This window comes from Aulostomus chinensis, chromosome 24 (assembly GCF_037954235.1).
Source record: "Aulostomus chinensis isolate RoL2024-O1b breed Wild chromosome 24, RoL_Achi_v1.0, whole genome shotgun sequence".
NCBI classification, from domain to species: domain Eukaryota; kingdom Metazoa; phylum Chordata; class Actinopteri; order Syngnathiformes; family Aulostomidae; genus Aulostomus; species Aulostomus chinensis.
Window position 1 is genome coordinate 11,393,578 of NC_141343.1, and position 23,557 is coordinate 11,417,134.

Genomic DNA, 23,557 nt, shown 5'->3' on the forward strand with positions numbered 1-23,557 from the left:
GTCCTCCCTGCTGCCGCGAGGCAACTGGACCCGAGACGAATCATTTTCTGATCTAACCGGCAGCTCCTCACCTCTGTAGCAGTGCTCTGGTTGCCTCCATTCTCGAGAAGATACCGGACCACATCCAGGTGATTCTCCTGAGCAGCCATGTACAGCGGCGTGAATCCATTCTGCAGCAGAAGGTCAACGGCAACGAAGGAAACTCGAGGTGATGAAAAACACTTGAAAATGTCGTTCCTTTTTTATTAGTGGTGAGTATCTCAGGAGGTGGCGGCGTGAAGAGACTCACCTGAGACTGAGAATTGATGTCGGCGCCTCGTTTCACCAGGATCTTCACAACTTCACCCTGACCGGCTAGCGAGGATATGTGAAGCGCTGTGTTTCCTTTCTGTGGTCGCGAGAAACACAAGGAAGGCGTTTAGGGAGGATGCTGTAGTCTGACGTTCCACAGTATCGGACAGCTCGAATGGGTTCTACTCTCAGTTCTATTGGTCAACAAATGCGAACGATCTGTAAATATTATGCAGTTCTTCATGATATCCCAAGTAGAGCGGCTGTGACAAATACATGCATTCACTATGGATATTCAACATGTCCTACACTCCTGTTGGTTAACAGCACCTCCGGATTGGAGGACAGAACCAGGGACATCGTGACAACATGGGAGTCGTGACATCAGCAAGGAGCCGGCACCGCCTCCAAACAGATTAACTTAGCTGGTATCGGAGTGACAGCATCACTATTTAATACCTAGATGGTCACATGCACTTCTACAAGAAATGCAATTCCTTCACTCTCATACCTTAGTGGCTGAGTCCACTGACGCCCCTCTGTCTAGCAGCTCCTGGACCAGATCCACATGGCCCTCCTTGGCTGCCAGGTGCAGCGCATTGAGACCATTCTGGAAGAAGCAGAAGGAAGAAATGTCATGACCCACCAGCGGCGAACCATGAGGAATGATCCAAATGGAAGTAGGAGTTCCATAAATAATGGAAGATTCCTTTAATTTTCAACGCGGAGTCGGGTTCTCCGGGGCAGAGCAGCTCTTTTTCTGTGTCCCGAGTTAAAAATAGGCGCGTTTAGGTCCAGCAGACATTCTTTTATTTCCCATTCTAAGGTGTCCGGACCTCTTGTACACAAATATGACTGAAGAGGTGAATACTCTGGCACAGTAATCATTGTTCATCACACATTCCAAATCCTTACACGCATTCCCTAAATTGGGTTAAATCTTGTGCCAGCCGCTTGTGTCGGTAATTTTGTAAAAACAATTTTTTTAAAAAAAAAAGCGCAAAAGCAATATTTTCGGACTCGTTAAAAGGTGTAACTTTGTTGCGTACAAAACTTTGTAAAACCTTGTGCGACAAAAAAGTAGTACATGCATTATGATGATCCGAAAAATGGTAGTTTATGATTGCAGCAAAGAAAGAAAGTATGATTACGAGTAGAGGAAAATGCAAGAGTGAGTGTGCGTCTGTGCAAAAAAAAAAAATAGACAGCCTCTCCATCATAAACATTTTCAACATTAAAAAATAATTTTGAAGAAGTTGTGATAGGTTATATCTCCATAATGCTTTATTCTAAAAAAAAAAAATTTGCGTTTTTGTTAATCTGTGTTGGCGGTGCTGGGGTTCAATTTTAAACACAATAAAACAGAGCAGGACTCCCTCAGAAATGTTTTAACCCATAAATAAACGTTGTTTTGAAAGCTGAAAATACCAAATGATGTTGACAGATGACGTCACCTTCAGGATAATCCAGTGTGAAATTGTAAATTATGACCTCGGAAATATCTTCACTTGGTCGAGGGTGTCGGGTGCCTGATGGTTGGCAGGAAAGAGACATCCCCAAATACGGGGTGACTCACATGTGTCATTTGTGGAAATCAATCTGATGGCTCAACTTTGCTTCTTCTGTTTATCAAATTCCATACGACATTTGCATTTACGCGAATACAAAAAAAAACAACAACCTGGAGGCACGGTGGTGCAGTGGTCAGCACTGTCCCCTCACAGCAAGAAGGTTTCAGGTTCGAGCCCCGGCTCCATCACAGGATCTTTCTGTGTGAGTCTCCATGTTCTCCTTGTTCCTGTGTGGGTTCTCTCTGGTACTCCAGCTTCCTCCCACAGTCCAAAGACATCAAGAGGGGACGAGGCTGATTGATACTCTAAATTGACTGTAGGTGTGACTGTGAGTGTGAATGGTTGTCTGTCTCTATGTGTTGGCCCTGTGATGGACTGGTGACCTGTCCAGGGTGAACCCCGCCTCTCACCCGAAGGCTGCTGAGATAGGCTCCACCCCCCCCCCCGCGACCCTTAACAGGAATAAGCGGAAGAGGACGGATGGATGGATGGATAAAATAAACCTCCAGTTCTCATACACCATCTTGTCTCAGAATTAATACCGTCATGAACGGTTTGTGTGACCTTTTGACATATGAACCCTTCGTATGAAAACTAAACAGGATGACGATGCGTTTAACTTCAAAGACGCTGAAATGACACTTTCAAGACCCGCAGCCACAAACAATCCGAATCTAAGACAAAACTTCTTTTTTTATCATTTTGTTTGACTTTATTATTTTTGGCTTGAGTGCTTGATGAATTTATTGTGCGTTTGCCAGTATTTTATCGTTTGTACTCTGCTTCCTTGCATTCTGTCTTTTTTTTTTGTGTGTTCTTTATTTCTTGGGAAGTAAGTAAAGCCAAATAAATTTTAATAAGTTGTGTCCGTAGATGGCTGTCAAACTTGGTGGGGAAAAAAAAAAAATTTGAATAACTACAGCTGCATAGGTGGGAATATTTAACGTAGCAACATCAATTAATAAAATCCAACTTTTCGGAATTCTTCATTTACAAAACCAAAACTTGAATGACAATATCAAAGTTACTGGAATAAATCCCAGCATGCCATGGCTGTATGAGGAATAATCATCAAAGATCGTTCCGATGAACGGTGTTTCCTGTTCAAAAGTGATGAAACAGAACCAAGAACTATAGCACCGTCGTTGGATTTTAACGGACCCACAACAGCGTTGCAATATTAGGGATCAAAAAGTGTTTAAAGTCATCTGAGGACAACAAATCGGAAACTAGCTTTTAACATCAGTGAGGTAGCAGTAAGGCAGTGTAAAATAATGTCAACTATAGGACATAAGATATTACTTCAGACAAGGGAGTCTTTAAATTGAGTAACATCTGAGTTCTTGTGCGTGTGTTCGCAGATATTCTAGAACTAGCATTTGCTTGTTTTGTGTATTAAACTGAAACTGTGGTTGGAAACAAAATTAACTGCACCAGCTTTTTGTCCCAGACCTTTTATAGAAACGACTAAAGCTGCACTATATAGTCATTTTCCATCAATCCATCATTCATTTTCTTCCGCTTATTCCTGTTAAGGGTCGCGGGGGGTGGAGCCTATCCCAGCGGCCTTCGGGCGAGAGGCGGGGTTCACCCTGGACAGGTCACCAGTCCATCACAGGACCAACACATACAGACAGACAACCATTCACTCTCACAGTCACACCTACGGTCAATTTAGAGTATCAATCAGCCTCGTCCCCTCTTGATGTCTTTGGACTGTGGGAGGAAGCTGGAGTACCAGAGAGAACCCAGCAGGAACAGGGAGAACATGGAGACTCACACAGAAAGATCCTGTGCTCAAGATAGTAATTTTCCTTTCCTAACAATTGTTAAAATGAAAGTGTCATGTGGAAGGTGTCACTCAGTACTGACCAGAAGTATGAATGAAAGCTAACGTGCCGTGTTATAAAAACCAGACGTATAAGACACATTCGTGAATATGATAGTGTTTTTATAAGCGCAAGCTGCACTTTTATGAGCATTTTTTGTCATTTAATGGATCAAACTGGTGTGCTCTCCTGTGTCTGTTCCACCCAGAGATTTTTGACGTCCCCTCAGCTCCACAAGCTGCAGCGGGCCACTGTTTCCACAAATAAATAAACAGATGAGCGCAATGTTTTCCGTCTCCTACCTGATTACAAGTGCTGATGTCCACCCCTCCTTTCAGATATTCCAAAACCTTGTCGATGTTCCCTGCTCTCGCAGCTCGCAGGAAACTGGTGTTGCTGTCCGACTGCAGTGAGAGAAGGAGGCAAAACACATTGAAAGTTATTATCACGGGGAGGTCGTTGGATGAAAACGTTTGCGTCGGCGTGTCTTTAAAGACGTTCCTCTACAGATGAAGGAATTCTTATGTTGCTTTTGTTAGTTTTGAAGTCTTCCCTTGAAATTAAATTTCTTAACATCAAACTGGGCTTTCTACTTTGGTCAAAACAGTGAGCGTACGAGGGCAAAGTTTAGTGTCTTAAGAGGTAATCTTTGAGCGTCACACGAATCCATAGAGGTGCAGACGACGCACGCTTGTTCTCTCTGCAAAATAATGCAAACACAATGTCTGTCTGTTAAGGAAGGAAATGTCCCCCGCAGCTGGAAACAGTCCAACACAGGATGATTCAGCGTTTTTCATACTTAGGTTTATAAAAACAGGCAGGATCCACATTAAAGCACAAAATTATATAATTTCAGTTCATTCCGTCCAATTCTGTTGGACACACAAATGTAGGGATTAATAAGGTCCCCGAGGATCTGAGACCCCGGAGCAGATCCCCGGTCGTAATCCAGCTCTGACTCATAAAGAGCTGGGAAATAAATTTGTGATGCTGTATTTTTCAGTAAACATCCCGAAAATATGGATCTAATCAGAGAACAGTCGCAGCCGGAGGGATTCTAATTTCGCGAATCACATCGGAAGTTTTCTCGTGACTTTACAAACAGAGCGGGTCAGGAATAACGCCTGCACGTCATCTTTCAATGAGCAAGCGCTTCTGTGACGGAAAACTGCTTTGTAAGCAGTTACGTTTCCAAAAAATGTCCTTGAAATATCGGTTTCGTACAAGCAGACATCGTTGACAAGATACAGCAAGCAATGGGATCGTGACGAAAGCAAAAAACAATTTCGACAGTTTCTGCCGCGGCGCTAAGGGCTTGTCAAATCTCCGAGTGACGCAGACGAACTGAACTTCATTACGGTTACTGCTGCTGATTTATTTGTTACTCCAAAAAGTCATGAGTCGTCGAGGGCGGGGATTGTGCACGCTTTTTACGGCATTGCTATTTTTAGCAGCATCACCTCAGTAATATCCTGACATTCCCTCAGTCAGTGCTGAGTCACAGGAGCTTGTCCCAATCATCTGTGTGTCACCAGTGGGCTGCAGTAACCACACTCAGGAGCTAAGGACCAGGAGTGCTTTTCAGCGCTAAATGTTTGCTATTGCGAAGGAGAGAGGGATGATGGAATGAAGGATGATTCATAACTCCCGTCTGAAGCTCAGTCCGTCATTCCCTCTGATGGCAAACATTTAACTGATCTTCCAGACCTCCGTTGAATTCATTCCTTCATTCCCGGGGCCAGTCGGAGGAGCATAAAGGCTACATAAATGAAGCGGACGGATGGGACACATCACGTGGAATAAAACAAGATCCAGTGAATCACTTCGAGTTTTAATCGAACCTTCAAGGTGTGACAAATGCCGTCCCTCAGCTCCTCCATACACCCATGACATCATTCTCAGCATCCCTCTACTGACTGTGACCCGAGGTATCAATCACCCAAACGTCGCCTACACTGCTGAATTCTGCAGTATTAACTGGTGTCTTGGAAGCAAGCATCAACACCCTTTCAGTTACCACGGAGGTAACCATAACAACAGGGCAATGTCTCTCAGCAAAGCTCGTAAAGCGAACAATGAAAATGAAAGTGCAGTGAAAAAATGTCTCGGTGGTGCGTACAAAACCTTCACATGAAAACAAGATAAAGTACAAAATAAAATAATTCTAAAAAAGGTATCAAATTGTAAATTCAGCAGATCCGCACATCTGGATGATTATTAAAGGGCATTCACTTAATGTTGTTGCATTTTTTTATTTTTTTTTTTAGAACTGATGGCACTCAAGTGAAAGTTTTTAAAGCTCTGTAGCACCTTCTAGAGCAAGGGTGGGCAACCCGCGGCTCCTGGAGCCACGTGCGGCTCTTTCATCTCTCTGCTGCGGCGCGACGTGGCCTCGGAAAGTAAATAACGAGTATTTGTTTTAAATTTATTTTTATGTGGACAGTTTTTCTTTGATGCAGTTCTCAATTTGAAGGGTATGGTGACCTTGTAGCATCAAAATAAAACCCGTTCAATTTCTTGTCAAACAAAATACTCCTTACACCTGCGGATATGCGACACCCGCTGGCACGCAGTTTATTTAACTTTTCGATTACCGGTAGCCCGAGCACAGATAAGGAAAGTTCCCGAAAAAATGTTTTTGTTGCATGTAGGAATAAAATTTTGCTTTCTCCATTGCAGTAACACTATATACGCAGTGTTGTCTACATTTTAGCTGTCGGGAGGGTTTCGTGGCTCCCGATGTTTTCTTTTCTATGGTTATCAGGTCCAAATGGCTCTTTGAGTGTTTAAAATGGCCGACCCCTGTTCTAGAGGACAGTATGGGTTAGGGTTATGGGTAGCACCTTGTGAACATGGGTATCATATCAAACATTAAAAAAAAAAAACAATAACATTCCTTTAAAAATTGGGAAATGATTTGCCATGGAAACAGTAGGAGGTGATGAGCCCAGCTGGTTGCAATCAGACTTTCTTCTGGTTCACCTTTTGCGTACCAAACAAGCTAGCAAGCAAACCACTGACTTAGATACGCAGAGTACTAAAGAAATAAATAACAAACCATACAGTCAAGCCGAGACATCATTAAGTCATTTGTTTATGAGGATCCCATTAGCCATAATTACTCTAGGTCAGAGTTACTCTTCCTGGGGTCCACACAAAGCGCACGCAGTACAAAAACCCATGAATGTAACAATAATAAGAACGATGGAGTATTTTGAATAAATGTAAAGTAATAATACATCTCAAATATAGGTATGCTGAGGGGCCATCTCCAACTATAGGTTGACATAGGGAACATATAATACCATACTACATACTGTACATTATACAGGAACATGCAGTTCTGCCATGATATCATATCAATAATGTTCCACAAATAATATCTCCAAATCATACGACACTGCTTTCACAAGCTCTATACCAAAATGGAGAATGAATTCATCAGTGTTGTTAAATAACATATGATGTTGTCCACCATGATGGTAACTTTTTTGCCTTTGCAGTGTTCCACAACTGGGTAGCACAGCACAGCAGAAATACAAAACGTGGATAGCACACCAGGCCAGTTCGGTGCTGGGTGAAGCATGAACATGCTAGCTGCTACACTGGGTCCCTATTATCTAGTTACGTTCCACCGACTTTGAAAAATACGCTTTCAGTCGGGCTAAAACAATTCATCAAATTTCTCTGACATCTTGTCGAGGTAATGAAAATCATACTTTTTGTAATCTTTTCATGTTGGTAAGAGACCCTGCCAAAAGAGTCTGTTCAGACCTTGGTTACTTCATGAATGGAGACCACACGCGCTCGCTCTCGACACACCAAGACACAATGTGGTGTTGAGGCGTGAGCATCTGATCTTGGAGCTGTCCTCTCTCGCTTGGATCACTTGGGAAGCGCGTCATTAATACCCCGTCTGAACAGGGTTAAAGTGCTATCTGCACCGATTTGATTGAAGGTTTCTATTCCAGGCAGCCAGGACGGGATCACATGATCCCTGTTTACGTCTCTGTTTACTAGCAACTGCTCTCACGGCATTGGGACGCGCTCTGTTTATGAGTGTGTTCAGGGTATCAGGAGAAGTTACACACTTACAGAGCCAGAGATCAGAGCAGCACAGCACGAACCGTGAGCATCAAATAAAGACAAAGACGAATGCTGCTTTCTTTCAAACGCACAAACAAGACGCTAGGATCAGCTACATTTACACACAAAAGTAACGGCTTTAAAGTGCAGCTGTATCATGTGTATTACAAACCACTGTCAGTATAAATATAGGTTCCATTATGCAACATCACATAAAGACCGTGCTCCTCTCTTACTCACTATATTGTATATTCTACTCTGATAGGACGAACGCATTCCTCGTCTGAAATATGACAGAATGCAACACCTAAGCTGCATGAAAGCGTCAGTATAAAAAAAAACAAAAAAAAAAGCTGTCTGTGTATGAAACCTTTTCTCATCCGTCGGTCCCAACACGTCAAATATCCATACATACACCAGGGAAGGATAGCAAACTCTCCTTTCTTAAAAGCTTTACAATCAATTATGCCAGTTAGCATCCCCTCCGGCGACTTAAGAGCTCTTATCGATTGCTCACGGACTCATAAAGTGTAAACAGATGTGTAAGGAAAGCCACAGAATGAGCACGGAATGAGGAAGTATTTAAACGTGATACTTGTCTTGTATTTATTTGTCACCTATGTAATTTTCAAGTGAGTAAGTACTTGTTTTTGTACTTCATCTATGTTTTTTTTTAAGACAGATATTCATGAAAACAAACTAAAAGAATTTCAAATGGTAAAATAGAAAGATTCTTTGCCATCATGAGGAAGTGTTTGACATTTTGAGTCATTTTTTCACAGGAAATATTACTTGAAAAAAGAATCATATTTATTTCTGTTTCTGTCAGTTCATGCGTTCTCCCGCGGGCTTTTGTGACTGTAACTTCGTTCACGTTTAGCAGAGTAAACAGATATATCTGATGACAAAAGGTCTGCGTGTCTGACTTCACCACGTGCACACGCACCACGTTTGGACAGCAAACGGCGGGTCACACACGCATAGTCTCTGACACCAGAGATGAGTTCTATTTGTCTTGTGGATGTTTCACTTTTTTTTTCTTTGTGTTTTAAGAGATCACGGAGGCTCAGCTGGAGCCAACGGCGCCCTGATGCCACAGCAGGCCCAGCCCCCCTCCCCCACACACACACACACACACACACACACAGATGCCCAGTTATTGAAGTCTAGACCTATCTGGGCCATACACACCCATAACTATCACAATCACTCACAATACACAAAAGGTGTACTTCGGATGTTTTTGTCTCGCTAGTTTGAAAGAGAAAAATGCTTGAAATTCACCAGTTGATGTTTTTGCTGGCTGCATAAAGGATATATTTATAGTCCATCATCTAAAAAAAATTAAAGAATACATTAATAAACCCCATCCATCCATCCATTTTCTATACCGGTTATCCATTAAGGGTCGTGGGATGGGGGCTGGAGCCTATCCCAGCTGACACTGAGGCGGGGTTCACCCTGGACGGGTCGCCAGTCTGTCGCAGGGCCATCAGGAGCAATTAGGGGTTCAGTATTTTGCTCAAGGAACTTGGAGGAAGTGAGTATCAAACCAGTGACCCTTCGGCTGCCAGGCGGCCACTCTACCATCGAGCCACGTTGCCCCGTTACAGTCAAAATACAATCTAAAATCCCAAAACAGAATCCGCCTCAAGGGTCTGGGTATGATATTGTCTGTCCTTAGACCCTGGATACAGGCGAGGATGACCCTCCCTAAAAACCCTCCAACATACTTGAAGCCGTGTGAAACAAATACAAGCATTTATTTCTGTTGTTTTTGCTTATATTTACATTTAAAACAAACTCACTGCATCTGACATATGTCAAAATTTGAGATCCTCCTCTTAAAAACAAGGCCAACATCTCAAATGGATAAACAGCCAGATTAACTGATGACATTGTCACTTAATTTAGGAAATCGTCCTTAGGAAAAAGCTAAATTATTCCTATCTCACTGAAACATGTTCAATATTTCTGCTAAGAAGGTCACGCGATAGCTCCACTTCCTCTGTTAGCAGGATTACTCTAAAGATGTGTCACTTTCACAGGCGCAAATTTGTTCAAGGAAAAGCAACACATCAAGATTCATTAGTAGACTTCGGCAGCCACCGGGATGATGGCACGCTGCAGAAATCATTACGTGACTTGTCAAATTAGTCCCTGCGCTGCTGTGAGGGATACTTTTGGAACAAAAATGTCACACTGGCCTTTAAAGGGTGAGCTGAGGGGGCAACACCCCACCACCTCCCCCGTTACACACGCGTGCGCGCAAACACAGATACGCTTACACGTGCACACACTCGCATTCGCTCGCACTCAAAATTCCGAAACTCACACACACACGGCGCAATCAATACATGTCTGATTCTGATGTCGCCTGTTCAGCTGGAACCGTCAGCTGCGTGGAAATGTAAGTGAAGTGACGGGGATCCTGGAATGCAGATTAAACAGCTTGTTTTTGACAGCTCTGTCATCGAGGCTGAGAGCAAAACAAAAATAACCCAACTTTAGAAGTGAGGCCTGACACTGTCTAGCGGGTGCTTCAAAGGTTTTTGTTGGTAAAAGTTTCGCCCAAGTGTTGTAACTGTTAATGTACTAAAATACACACATCAGAAGTGTCGCGGTTCCATTGGAGGGTCTTACCAGTATCACCAGAGGCTGCAGGGGAAAATGCTGCACACAGTAGAAGTCTGGTGGAGTGTTCTGGTCCAGGTTGGGATGGCTCTCAGCGCTCTGCAGGCCCTTATCCGAGCCACACACCTTACACATGGCTGCATTGCCCATGATGCAAATACTTAAATCTATCCAATCCGAATGTGTTATTAAATCCCTTTGCCAATCCGTTCACCGCCCCGACCCTCCCTTTTCTAACCCCATCGCCTACCATCCAGGGGGAGGACTCCCCTCCAGTACCGTCCCCCACGACACCTCTTGACTGGAAGTGTTGCCTTGTCCTCCTGAAAAGCACACTGCTCTTCCTCATTCCCTCTCCCTCACCAATGACCACAACCCCCCCCCCCGACTCCCCCCCCTCAACCACCACCACCACCACCCAGCTATTTTTACACCCACCAGCCCAGTTATGCATATAGAAAGAGAGGAGAGAGAAAGGGTGGTCAGCAAAGGGCAGCATGCCAAAACAAGGGGGAGGGGCTTCAGAAACCCCGAGGATATAAAGCAAACATGGACTGGTTCATTGAGATCAACTGTGGAGGTCCAATCGAAAAATGAAAATCAAGTCAATTTTTTTCCCCCCAACAGAAGCTCTAAAACACAAGACAACAATCTTGAAATATTGTAAAATGCCACATACAGTAGAGGTTCGGTGGAAATAAGATATAATTTCAAAGAAACCAAACTGACAGGGTGGGGTGGGGGGACAACTGGGAAATTCACTGAGCTGAATGCACCTCTGGGTGCTATTTTGGACCCTGACACGATCAAATGTTTTGGTTTGTTTTTTACGTGGGATATCTTCAGGTAACGTTTATATTGTGGTCATGGCTGATGATGTGATAAATACGGTCAGAGGCAGTTATTATTTTCTGGGACCTTAGAAACACAATTTATCTTTCAGACAGAGAGATATTTTAATGGTGATGTCACGTGACGTGAAAGGAGCTGGAGGTGTTGGATAAATGCACCAACATGGCTACTCTTAAGGTTATCACACTGAATGGGGCTCCACTGCCCACAGCGCAGATTGAAAGGTCATCTAAGGTGATGACATCAGCAACGCAGTGAGATGAGATGCTAAACCTGTGCAGCGTTTCTCGTGATCGCGAACGAAACAGGCTACCGTTGCGGCGTGTCAAAGGATGACAAAGCAACCCGCCTGCCACCATGTGACCTTTACTCTAAACGTCTTAACCCAGGCTGAAAACTGAACCTGCTTTTACTGCCTGCCGCAGCCCTGACGCTGTGTTTTACACAAACAGAATACTTGGGATTTCGCAACAGCCCGGCTCAAGTTTTCTTGGTCACAAGATCATCAGACCTCATGTCATGGACAACTTAATGGCAGCTGGCATGGAGTTAAGTTAATGCAGATCTGTGTCAGACTGTAGCCCAGAGCAGGGTGGTATTGATCTTGCCAGAGTGAATGTGAAGCCCCAGAGACCTTTCCATAGCGATCGATCGGCTACACAGACAGAAGTACGGTGTTTAACAGAAGCTTGGAGAGTCCGGTCCCCGCCGCCTGGACGTGCTGGTGTGTCTCCCGGATGTGTGTTCACATTCTCCCCGTGTGTCTCCCCACGTCAAAGGTAAATGTCGCCATTCTCTTTGTCGTCCTCTACCAAGGGACTCGCACAATACCCCGTCTGTTGAAAATATCAAAGTATTCTCATTCGCTGAATACGTTAGAAATCGGGAGAAAGACCCAGCATTGTTACAGAAACTACATGAGAAAGCAGCTTTGGGCTTTTCTGAGATGAATGACTATAACAGAGTAAGTCATTGAAGGAAACCCACAAGGAGTAGAATGGCATGATATCCAAGCATGTGTTTCACAACTGGACCAAACCTTGGCATGGCACGCGCTCTCTTATGAACCGGCACCCGATCACGAAAGTTATGGTTATAATTTTAGCAGTCAGGGCTCAAGACATTGACTATTTTGTTAAATAAACCACACCAAATTAAAGGAAATTACGTAGCATTTTCCTTAAAAACAAAAACAAAAAACAAAATATTGATTGAACAGGGAAATGAACACCCTCACTTGCTTATGAGCCTTCACTGGCAATAATGGGCGTGGCCTATGCGATGATATACAGCCCGCCAAAGTTTGAATGACTCATGGTTAAATGGTTACGAGCCAAAATGTAAAAGTAATAATTGTGGTACCGTCATCAGGTCACTCACTGTTTTCAATTTATATTTTTAAATATTTCACCATGTTTATAGAATTTTGAATTTGTACATGTTCAATATCCAGATGTGAGTTTTTGATTTCTTAGCTCCAGAAACTGCGCACATCATTCCTTGATCCTTAACGAGGAGAATTAAAAAGAGAGAGAAAGAGAGAGAGAGAGAGAGAGAGAGAGAGAGAGAGAGAGAGAGAGACAGGCGCGAAACACTCAATGCTCACAGAGCTTCTTGTATTCTATTATATTACACTGAAGTCTCTTCACTGATTTGGTGGTAAATTGAGTGAATTTATACGGCATAGCGCTTTCGTGGAAGTTAATTCACAGTGTTGCTTCATTCAGACTGTCTGTCTTCTCCAGTGTGTTCATGCTAGTGGCCCCTGTACATCTATAAAAGACTGCAGCGAGCAGCAGCGCATATTTTGAAAGTGAGATGGCGGAAAGTGGTCCAAAATGTTCACCTCAAGATGAACCCCAGGATTTACCTCAGAAGATACCACAACTGTTGGCTTAAAAGGCGTCAGATAAAGAGAGAGACAAGACCAGGAAAAAAAAATAAATATTGTTTTTGCATTTCCAAGGTGGACTCAAAAGTTAGCTCTTCTACTCTTGGTTGTTGTTGTTGTTGTTTAATATATTTGAGACAGGACAGTGTGCACATATATTAGTCATTCATTTGAATAAAAAGATGTATGCACCAGATTTAGCTTGAAGCTAATTTCCATCTGAAGTACTGCAACATAAAAGACAGACATATGGTACACCAGCCGTCATACACCGTAAAAAACAACAACAACAAAAACGAGCATTTAACATAACTATAAAAATAAGTTATTGGTCAAGTAACTCAATGTGTTTATAATGTCACATTTCTGTTTCAATGAGAATGTGAGAAGGTAATGTTAGGAACATGTAGCACATGATGTGCATTTAGTTAAATTTGATGTTACTAGCATGGGCTAACGGCTGGTGCTAACGGTTGTTGCTTCTCCTACATTAGCGGCTCAATTTGGGACTTGACAGGCCCACCTACAGCAGCCTGGCTCTGTATGTGATGGCCATGGGTGGACCAGTGTTCCTGTCTGTTTTAGATTAGGTTATAATGCTACTCGAATTTAGCGTCACGCCAGTAAGCCATGTCAATAAAGCTAATGCTAGCATTTAGCCTTGTAAAATAGCACCAAACTGAATTCAAGACTAGTATGTTATCACATTGCATGCGCAGGTGTTCTTGCTGTAGGTAAAAAACGCCCGTCTCTGTAGGGCTAGCTGCTGCTAACCACGCTGTGGACAGTTATCAGCTTGTGGGTCAGGGACCTCAAGGTGGTAGCCTGCTAATTTCCAGGGATGCCAAAATCCTGAGATAAAAAGTCAAAATTCTGAGATTGACAAGACCACATAATGAAATAAAAGTAAAAAATGATGTGAGGAGAAGTGAAACGCCATAGATAAAAGTCATATATCTGAAATAGTCACAATTCAGATAGCCATAATTATTAAAAAAAAGTCATTTTGAATTCTTATCTAATTGCTTTTTGTTTTCTCACTACACTGATGCTATCTAACGAAAGGAATGACAACAGGTGCTACCGCACTTCCGCTCTCCCTCCTGTCGTCGTCACTTCTCATCTGTGGCTACGAGCACATCAGCACCCAAAAACCAGCAAAGCCTCCATAACACACTGGACACATCAGTCAAAGTGTGTCTCTCTGAACAGACTTTACTGGCCCAGAGCAGCAAGTTTTCAACTTGACACAACAACACACCAGGTGCTTTGTAAAATAAATTGTTTCCTTGAAATTAGCTGTGTGATACTCCCAAAAGTTGACATGCTTTGAGATTATATTCATGCTTTATCCATTTCAACATGACTAGCCTTTGTATCACTGCAGATAAAGTCGAAGTTAGGGCTGCACTAGTACTACTGAAATGTAAGTTGATATCATGTTTCCCGCCAAAAAACTGTTGTGGTATTTTACAATGACATTATTTCTGAATGAAAATCATCCACACATCAAGTTTTAAGAAATATAATCATTTTTTTTATTCACAAATCAAAAATTTCTGAACATATATAATTTAGACATTATCAAAATGGCTGTTGTCTGTCTGCTAAAGCTGAATTTATGTGAGAGCTGGAAAAAAAAAAAAAAAAAAGGAGGTGCAGGTGTTGAGAGGTCTGCTGGTGTCCAGGACTTCCTCTTTGGGTCCGAGGGCTTCTCCCTGCAGTTCTCACAAACACCACCGACAGTCCCGGTAAAAAAAAGGCCCCCCCGCTCTTTCAGGGTCAGCTCTCGCAGGGTCAGCTCTCGCAGGAGCCTCTGTAAAAGATAAACAAACACACTAAAATATCAATCATAAATCACAATGTTGATTTTTTTCTTGCAATTTCCATCAGTATTTTCAAACACAGTGTGCTGTCCTTAGTAATTAGGTCGAAATCAACATCCACCTTTGTTATAAAGACAGGGCAACGCTCGGTTTCCAATGTATAACCTTATAAGTAACAATATTAGCTGAGTTCATGGTTACAACATGCTGACAAACTAAAACGTACAAATGCCAAAGATTGTTTAAGGCCTTTCAAAAAGGTCCAGCCAGTATAATCTTCACAATCCTTTCCAGCTGGTCAATTTTCAGCTACTAGCAGTTAGCTAGCATTTAAAAGAAAGCTAGTGGGAAGCTAATTACACAGCTAATATGTTGTGGCGACACTGTGTCCGTCCACCGTTAGACGCTCATGGTGATGTGTAAATAAAATGAAATAGTCACCCAACTTGTAATTAACATAAAATACATGAATAACAATAAAAATTCAAGGGCATTCTCTCATTTGCAGTATTGTGTACTTACTTCATCCCTTCGCTGACTGCTTCGCTGCACTGGAGCCAACTGAAGATCCGCAGGTGGCAGGGATGGGGCGAGTGGAGCACGGTGGGAGAGGCGGGGGCTGGCTCCTGCGACCTGTTGGTTTTGGTTTGCATGTTGTCCACAACTACGGCATCAAGCGCTGAAACCACTTTTAAATATTAACGCTTCCAAGCTTGAAAAAAAGAGACCCACTGAGCCTCAGTTTCACCTATTTATTTTGTGTTCAGTGAGTGACTTTTTTTTTGGCGTCAATGTCGATTTTAACTTCACACGCATTCTTGCTAAAATTTTGTAGGTGAAGATTGTCAGCCAGGACACGTGAAGCGTCGTGTTGTACTCAACTGGACTGTTTCAGTTTCCTTGAAAAACTAAATGTTAAAAAATGCTAAATGTTAGCAGGGTCACAATTTTCACCCACGCATTCATGACTCCATGAGACGCAATCTGAGGTATCGGGTCACCGCTCTGCCTTTTAGTTTCCTTAACCCTTCCCTGATCTTGTCAGCTATGATTGGCCTACACACCCATCTAATTATGATGGGTGTGTAGGCCAATCATAGCTGTGTGTGTGTGTGTGTGTGTGTGTGTGTGTGTGTGTGTGTGTGTGTGTGTGTGTGTGTTAAGGAGAAAAGGTCAAATGTAGCCTTGAACAGGAGTTGGTCAATTCCTTCAGCTCATTACTCGTCAACAGTTTCAGCAGGAAACTGTCTCTATGCAGCTCCAACAGTTTTCACTCCCTCCTCTTACATCCCTGCCCCCCTCCACTATGGGATGTTAATCCAGTGGGCGGGGCAGGCGGGCTACGACAAATGCTTTTAATCTGCGATAGACCATATGGCACACTGGCTGCGGCAAGGAGTGGTGATGGGTGAAGCCACTTGTACTACTTTATGTTTTCATGTGGGGTTGATCTGTGTGTGTGTGTGTGTGTGTGTGTGTGTGTGTGTGTGTGTGTGTGTGTGTGTGTGTTTGTGTTTGCATCAGGTTTATGAACAAGCGTACACTATTACAGGGCTTTGAAATTTGCTGTAGTAGGAAAACGCTACAACCTGCTGGCATGTTGGTAATGCTAACATGACACAAACAGCTAAAAATAAACCAAGAGGCAGCTAAGTGCTTGCTAACAACAGGGAAGTGCTGTCCATTTGATAAAGACAAGTAATGGGGGGTGGGCTCAACATCAAAGATACAGTATTATTATATCAAGTACATCCCTGCAACTGTACATGTACCCTTCATGCATGTCCGACTCCTATACAGCTCTGTCTTTCATTACCAGCAAGCTACAGTGCAACACCTCTGCCATGAAAAAAAACAACAACATTCATTATAGATGTTGGAGACCAGGTTGCTATGGAAACACATATTTGGAGAGGGTTTATTCCTGGGATTTGGTTTTGCTTTGAAGTAAAATCTCCGGCCTTTTCTAACAGCAAATTAACAGCAACCTTTAAGGTTCAATGTTGACTCGGCACAGGACGAAATCTAAACACAGTCCAAATATCACACAGGGAAAAAAAAACAAAACAACCATTTCAACTTTGAATGCAGACGCGCTACAGCATCGATTTGATACGAGAGGAATCAAGCGCCTTTCATTTCCATGGCAGAAAGCAGTTTGACTTAAAACAGGAAAAAGACATCGATAAGGAAATGAAAGACTAGTTGTCCCAGCAAGCCAAATCAGGAAATGTATTATGGGTAAAATAACATCCGGGGCTTTGATCTGCAGTACATTATTAATATTGTAAAGCGTCGCTGCTGCTCCGTGAGAAGAAATATCTATCGTGATTTAAGTTTTTATAAATAAAACAAGGGAAGTGTGCAACATTTGGTCATGTGATCAACTTCTGCACGTGTCCTCTGTATCTCTGCTTATGTTTAGACAAATACGGGCGGAGTGGTTGCTCGAAGCCGAAGGCGGAATATAATCTTCTCCATCCGCAAGAGCATCAGGCGCATCCTCACATGCAGTCAACAATATTTCTGCAGAAAAAGACACGACTGCTGTATTTATTTGCTCGGTACATTTTGGCTCTACTTTGTCTTTCCAAGATATTGTTATGAATTTATTGTGATTCCAAAGAGTCACTGGTGTTTACTGGATTACAAAGCTTCTTAAACTGGACTGAAATAAGTGTAATGGTATAGGCTTCAAGTATCTTATTGAAGTACAATGCTGGCATGAGCAGACGGGCAGATGAAACGGAAGAGAACCGTTTCTCACCCAAATGAACAAGAAACGCGAGAGGAGAGGTGCAGCGTGACCAGTGAAGTAGGTCTCAGCGCAGTTCTTCCTCATGTACACACAAATACACTTAGATCGCAGCATTTATTGAGATTACACAACTCCCCACCAAACTTACTTATCATTTCAAGTTGTGTTTGGGCTCACTAATGCTGCTGATGACATAGTGCGCAATCATACACAAACATGCACGCGCCCACACGCACGCACGCACACACACACATAGACGCGCGCGCACACACACACACACACACACGCACACACACACAACATTACCAATGCCAGGTCCTTGACTTAATCCAGAGGGGCAAATTACTCTCAGTGTTGTTTAATTGAATTGGCGTGATTAATAACATAGTTCGAAGCTTTGCACCCAAACATGCCACCTCAAAACCACACAAGGAAGACGCTGGTGTGTGTGTGTGTGTGTGTTTGTGTGTGTGTGCGCGTGTGTGTAAGAATGGTGAACCTTCCGAAAATAGCTGGCTAAACACCCACAGAGCTGCATAAGAGATGAGAAAAAGACCTGAGAAGAAGACAGAAGAGAGAAAGCCAAATGGAGCATGATGAATACGCAGACATGAAAATAGCGAGATAGACATGATGACAATGTTAGCACTCAAACACAGACACACACAGACACACGCACACATACACACACATCCTTTATTCTATGGAATATGAGAGGGTGTCACATCATACAGCTTTGAAATCCATCCATCTATTTTCTATACCGCTTATCCGTTAAGGGTTGCTGGGGGGGCTGGAGCCAATCCCAGCTGACATTTGGGTGGCGGGGTTCACCCTGGACAGGTCGACAGTCCGTTGCAGCAATTAGGGGCTCGGTATCTTGCTCAAGGATACTTCGACATGGTCACCGGGGCAAATGAGGATTGAACCAGCACCCCCCCACCCACCCCCCCCAAGCCCAGCTTTTAAATCCTGTCTTGTTTTTGCCTTCACAATGGCCTTGAAAAATAAGGTCCTGGAAACATTTCTCAGAGAATTTGGTGCATATTTTCACAATAGCATCACACAATTGCAGCAGATTGGTTGGCACCACATCCATGAAGCTAGCCTCCCCACGTATTAAAGGTGTTGTACTGGATGAGAACAGGTGACCATTGAGGCCATTGTGAGGACAGTGAACTCATGCCGTGAGAAACCACTTTGCGACGGTACATCCTCCTGCAGGAAGAGGCCACCAGAGGATGGTGCACTGTGGTCATAAACGGATGGACATGGTCTACAAAAATGAATGATGCTCAAATGGTACTGAGGGGCCCAAAGTGTGCTAAGAAAGTACCCCCACACCATTGCAACACCAGCAGCAGCCTGAAGCACTGACATAAGGCATGGATGGCATCCTTCATGTTGTTGCATCAAATTCAGACCCATCCATCCATCCATCCATCCATCCATCCATCCATCCATGTTCTACCTCTTATCCTGTTAAGGGTCACAGGGGGTGGAGCCTATCCCAGCAGCCTTCAGGCGGGAGACAGGGTTCACCCTGGACAGGTCACCAGTCCATCACAGGGCCAACACATAGAGACAGACAACCATTCACACTCACAGTCACACCTACGGTCAATTTAGAGTATCAATCAGCCTCGTCCCCTCTTGATGTCTTTGGACTGTGGGAGGAAGCTGGAGTACCAGAGAGAACCCACACAGGAACATGGAGAACATGGAGACCCCGTGCCCGAGCCGGGACTCAAACCCGGAACCTTCTTGCTGTGAGGCGACAGTGCTGACCACTGCACCACTGTGCTGCCCCAAATTCAGACTCTACCACTGGAATGTTGTGGCAGAAATCTAAAATCATCAGATCAGGCAATTTTTTCCAAACATCTATTTTCCATCAACATCCTGTCCTAAGCTGATGCGAGTGGCATACAGTGTGGTCTTGTGCTGCTGTAGCTCATCTGCTGCCTTTCTGTCAGCTAATCACTGTCTGGCAATGCCCGTCTGACCTTCTGCCATCAACAAGGCATTTTTGTCAAGTCAACTGCTGCTCATTGGATGTAGTCTCTTTGTCAAAATATAAACTGTGAACCCGAGACATAGTTTCACGTTAAAAACCAGTAGACTTGTAGCTTCTGAAATATGCAGACCAGCCGGTCTGGATATGCAAAAATCCCTGATACAAAAATATCAAACCACAACAAATCCATTCAGTGCTTAATGCCCCGTCACGGCTTACCTCTGTTGACTAAGAGAAAGGGTACAAAGTGAATGAGGGAGAACATTACCATCTTTAAAAAGTATGTCAATTTAAAAACATCATCCATAATCAATCCATCAAGACAAAACTCATTTTAGTCATTTCATGTTATTGTAAAACATGTCTTGTTTGACAGAGTGGGATTGGACACAGAGCTGAGGCCACCCCTCCTGGTAATCTCAGCCCATTCGTCTTGTCCCATATGCAAGAGGGATTGCTTTCTATCCCACACTGATCTTTGGGTGAAATGATCAGTTTAGGAAAAACTTTTCCAAACAAACCACGTGTGAGCTACGTCAGCAATTACATGGCTAATTATTGACCTTGTATAATGCTAACAAGTGTGACAATGACAAAACTGCTAATTCAACATTATTACTAGTCTCTGCACTTCCAGGATAGACCCTGCTGTTACTAGTGGATTTTCCCCTCTCTTGGTTGCTATGGCAATAGCGCTGGTATATCGTTCTCCTGGTTTACAGTGTCCAATAGTGCCACAGCAACTAGATTATAAATACTCTAATCCAGGATTTTGCCAATCCCAGTTCAGCATCATACAGGGCTGTTTGCTCAAAATCCCTGTCCCATCAGGAGACATGATGTAAGGTCAGGATAAGGTTCAGGTTCAAGATCAGGTTCCGGTTTGACCTGTGGTCATGTTGATGGTAAGTCAGTAATGGTCCTCTGGCATAATGGAAATATGACTGCTATGGTTTTGTGGTGGGGGGGTTTCATGAAGCAACACATTTTACAATAAACTGTATGATGGATTCCACCCCCATCCCTGTAAATCTTTTTCCATCGGTCGTCATGGCAATGCTTGATCTGTGTTTTTCTTTTTCTTTTCTGCATCACAAATGAAAACGCACAGCTGTGAACTGAGTCAATGTCCCAGGTCTTATGAGTGTTGAAGTTAGAGAAACTGAAACGCAGACATAGAGAGTGTACAAATATTCAGTCTCATAATCCAAAGGATCAGAGGATAGATCCATAGATAGTAGGGGGGGTGAGAGGGGGTAGTGGTAGAGATTATCATCTTGCCACAAATATTTCCCCCGAAATTGCATCAGTTGAGCATCCAGCTGTGACCTGAGATTAGGTCTGAAAAATATACAGGAGTTGCTCTGCCAGCAGGGTTGCTACATAGTTTTATGGACGGAATGGGGGTGGGGTGGCGAACCAGACCATACCAGTTTAAAAAATCCCTGCAAATTTGCCCAAATTTCAGTGGTAAATATTATTAAAAAAAATGATAACTGATCTTTGGCGTTGACACCGAAAAGCAGCGTCGATCCAAAAAGCCTCAGTACCTTTTGCTACAAAGAGCATGGAAACTGCTGCGGGGCTTGGATCAGTACTTTATGTTTGGGTGTGGCTGCTCACCGTGGCACAGAATGAAGACACTTCTACCACTGCTACTGATAATAATCATAATTATACTATCATTATTTAAGTATTTGCTACTTACATAGCACCTTTTTTAGGCATTTGGGATGACGACCTCCCATTGCTTCAACCAGATGGAAAACACTATCAATGAGATGATCCACAGGTCTGAAACTTTACGAGAATTAATCATAAAACCACGAATTCTTTCAGCTATTTTTCCTATGATGCAGCACACTGTAGGTTACAAGCCCCATACAGGGACCTGCAATAAGTATGACATGCTTTAACTTGGCTTCCATCATGTTTGGGTATAAAACTATGATTTAACGGTTCCTACTTTTAGAAGCCGTGTGGTCTCACTTAGTCTAATGATGAGCGAAATACTTTTAAGGGTGGCGCTACCTGGTCATTTACAGGTCGATTCCTCAGCAGGTTATAACACCTTTCCGATAAGGCAAATTCTTGTTAACATTTGGCGTTTTTTGTTTTTTTTCTCTCCCAATGACAACAAGTTTAATCCGCATTCACTCCAGGTGAAATTATCCTGCAACAGACAGTTTTTTTTCTATCAGCTCAGCTCTAATTGACATCGATGTGAACACAAAACTTGCATGAACTTGGTAAGCGTCATACAAGGAGATGCTGAAGCTTGTCACTTGATGCTGAGAAGGGATGAGAGGGACATCAGCCAGGAGTTTCCCATAAAATCACTTCAAATAGCCTGAAATGTTAAATGAAAATCATGGTCTTGGGCATAGACTGATTTAAGAAGTGGAAGGAGCAAGTGTCCATCCATCCATTTTCTACTGCTTATCCTGTTAAGGGTTGTAGGGGGTGGAGCCTATCCCAGCAGCCTTCAGACGAGAGGCGGGGTTCACCCTGGACAGGTCACCAGTCCATCACATAGAGACAGACAACCATTCACACTCACAGTCACACCTACGGTCAATTTAGAGTATCAATCAGCCTCGTCCCCTCTTGATGTCTTTGGACTGTGGGAGGAAGCTGGAGTACCAGAGAGAACCCACACAGGAACAGGGAGAACATGGAGACTCACACAGAAAGATCCCGTGCCCGAGCCGGGACTGGGAACCTTCTTGCTGTGAGGCCACAGTGCTGACCACTGCACCACCGTGCCACCAGGAGCCATAGGGACATTGCCACATGCTTTGTGAATTTTTAGGCATCTAGTCCAGTGTTGTGGAGGTGTCACACACAGATATACCCTTTTCCCATTGCACACATCTGCATACACACAAGTAATCCTTAAAATGTAATCATACACTTGGATACCTGCATCAAGCCATCCGATACAATATCTAAACCCGAAGGAGATCAAAAATAATATCTACTCATCATAACTCATGGGTGATATTTTGTAAAGGTTCAAACTGAAGTGCACTGTGCCAAACATAAATGGCCTCAAGCACCATTAAAATGGATTACTACTTTACCGATAATGGTTAAATACTGATCTGCTTCAATTTTTGCTTTATTTTAGGAACAAAAACAGATGAAAGGATTGGATTTGTGTGTGTGTGTGTGTGTGTGTGGGGGGGGGGGGGGGGTCGTTATGTAATCGCTTATTTAATTTCATTTACACTTTTGCAAGAAGCTCTTAACAATTCCTTTGGGGAAGTGGGCAAGTAATTAAAGACGAAAAGCTAAACAAGTTAGTAAAAGAAGTTTTGGCGGAGCAGCAGGTAAGTTGTCAAGGCAACAGCCTTTGACTTCTATGCATTCAAACTTGATGACAGGGGAGAAGATGAATCTTGGACTGTAAAGTTGGTTAAGTAACTAGGAGTGTACGGCTGATTTTGCTTTCTTCTGTTTGCTGCAATGATTCACGCATGATGTATTTAATATATAGAGTATATAACCATTATTTAGGGAAATGGAAATTGAGCATTAAAGGTGCGCTAAGCGTTGTTGCCTGACGTCACTTCCGTTGACGTTCGTTGTAAATACCAAACAAAAGCAGAGCGAGCTCGCCCCTCCCCCTGGGCTTCTGTAAATGTCATGAACGCGCATCGTCATGGGAAGTGGATCCGTGCTCCTCAACGTCGCTAAAATGAGTGAGCAAACTCCAACTGTTTGGTGAGTAATTTTATATTCTAAGTCTTCATACAGTACCTTTACAATATTAGGTTCTGAGTCACAGCTGATACATACA

The 23,557-nt window shown here is 43.2% G+C and overlaps 1 protein-coding gene across 22 annotated transcripts in view; it reads right to left on the reverse strand.

Annotated features, from left to right (window-relative positions):
* Nucleotides 1–23,557, reverse strand: part of ank2b (ankyrin 2b, neuronal) — a 138,800-nt gene that overhangs the window by 60,016 nt on the left and 55,227 nt on the right. For all 22 annotated transcript variants that reach the window (XM_086197449.1, XM_086197448.1, XM_086197451.1 and 19 more), the window contains exons 2-5: nt 3,994–4,095; nt 803–901; nt 290–388; nt 72–170 (exon numbers count right to left, since the gene is read on the reverse strand). In XM_086197449.1, the coding sequence (XP_086053575.1) occupies nt 72–170; nt 290–388; nt 803–901; nt 3,994–4,095 (399 nt within the window). The remainder of the gene's footprint in view (nt 1–71; nt 171–289; nt 389–802; nt 902–3,993; nt 4,096–23,557) is intronic.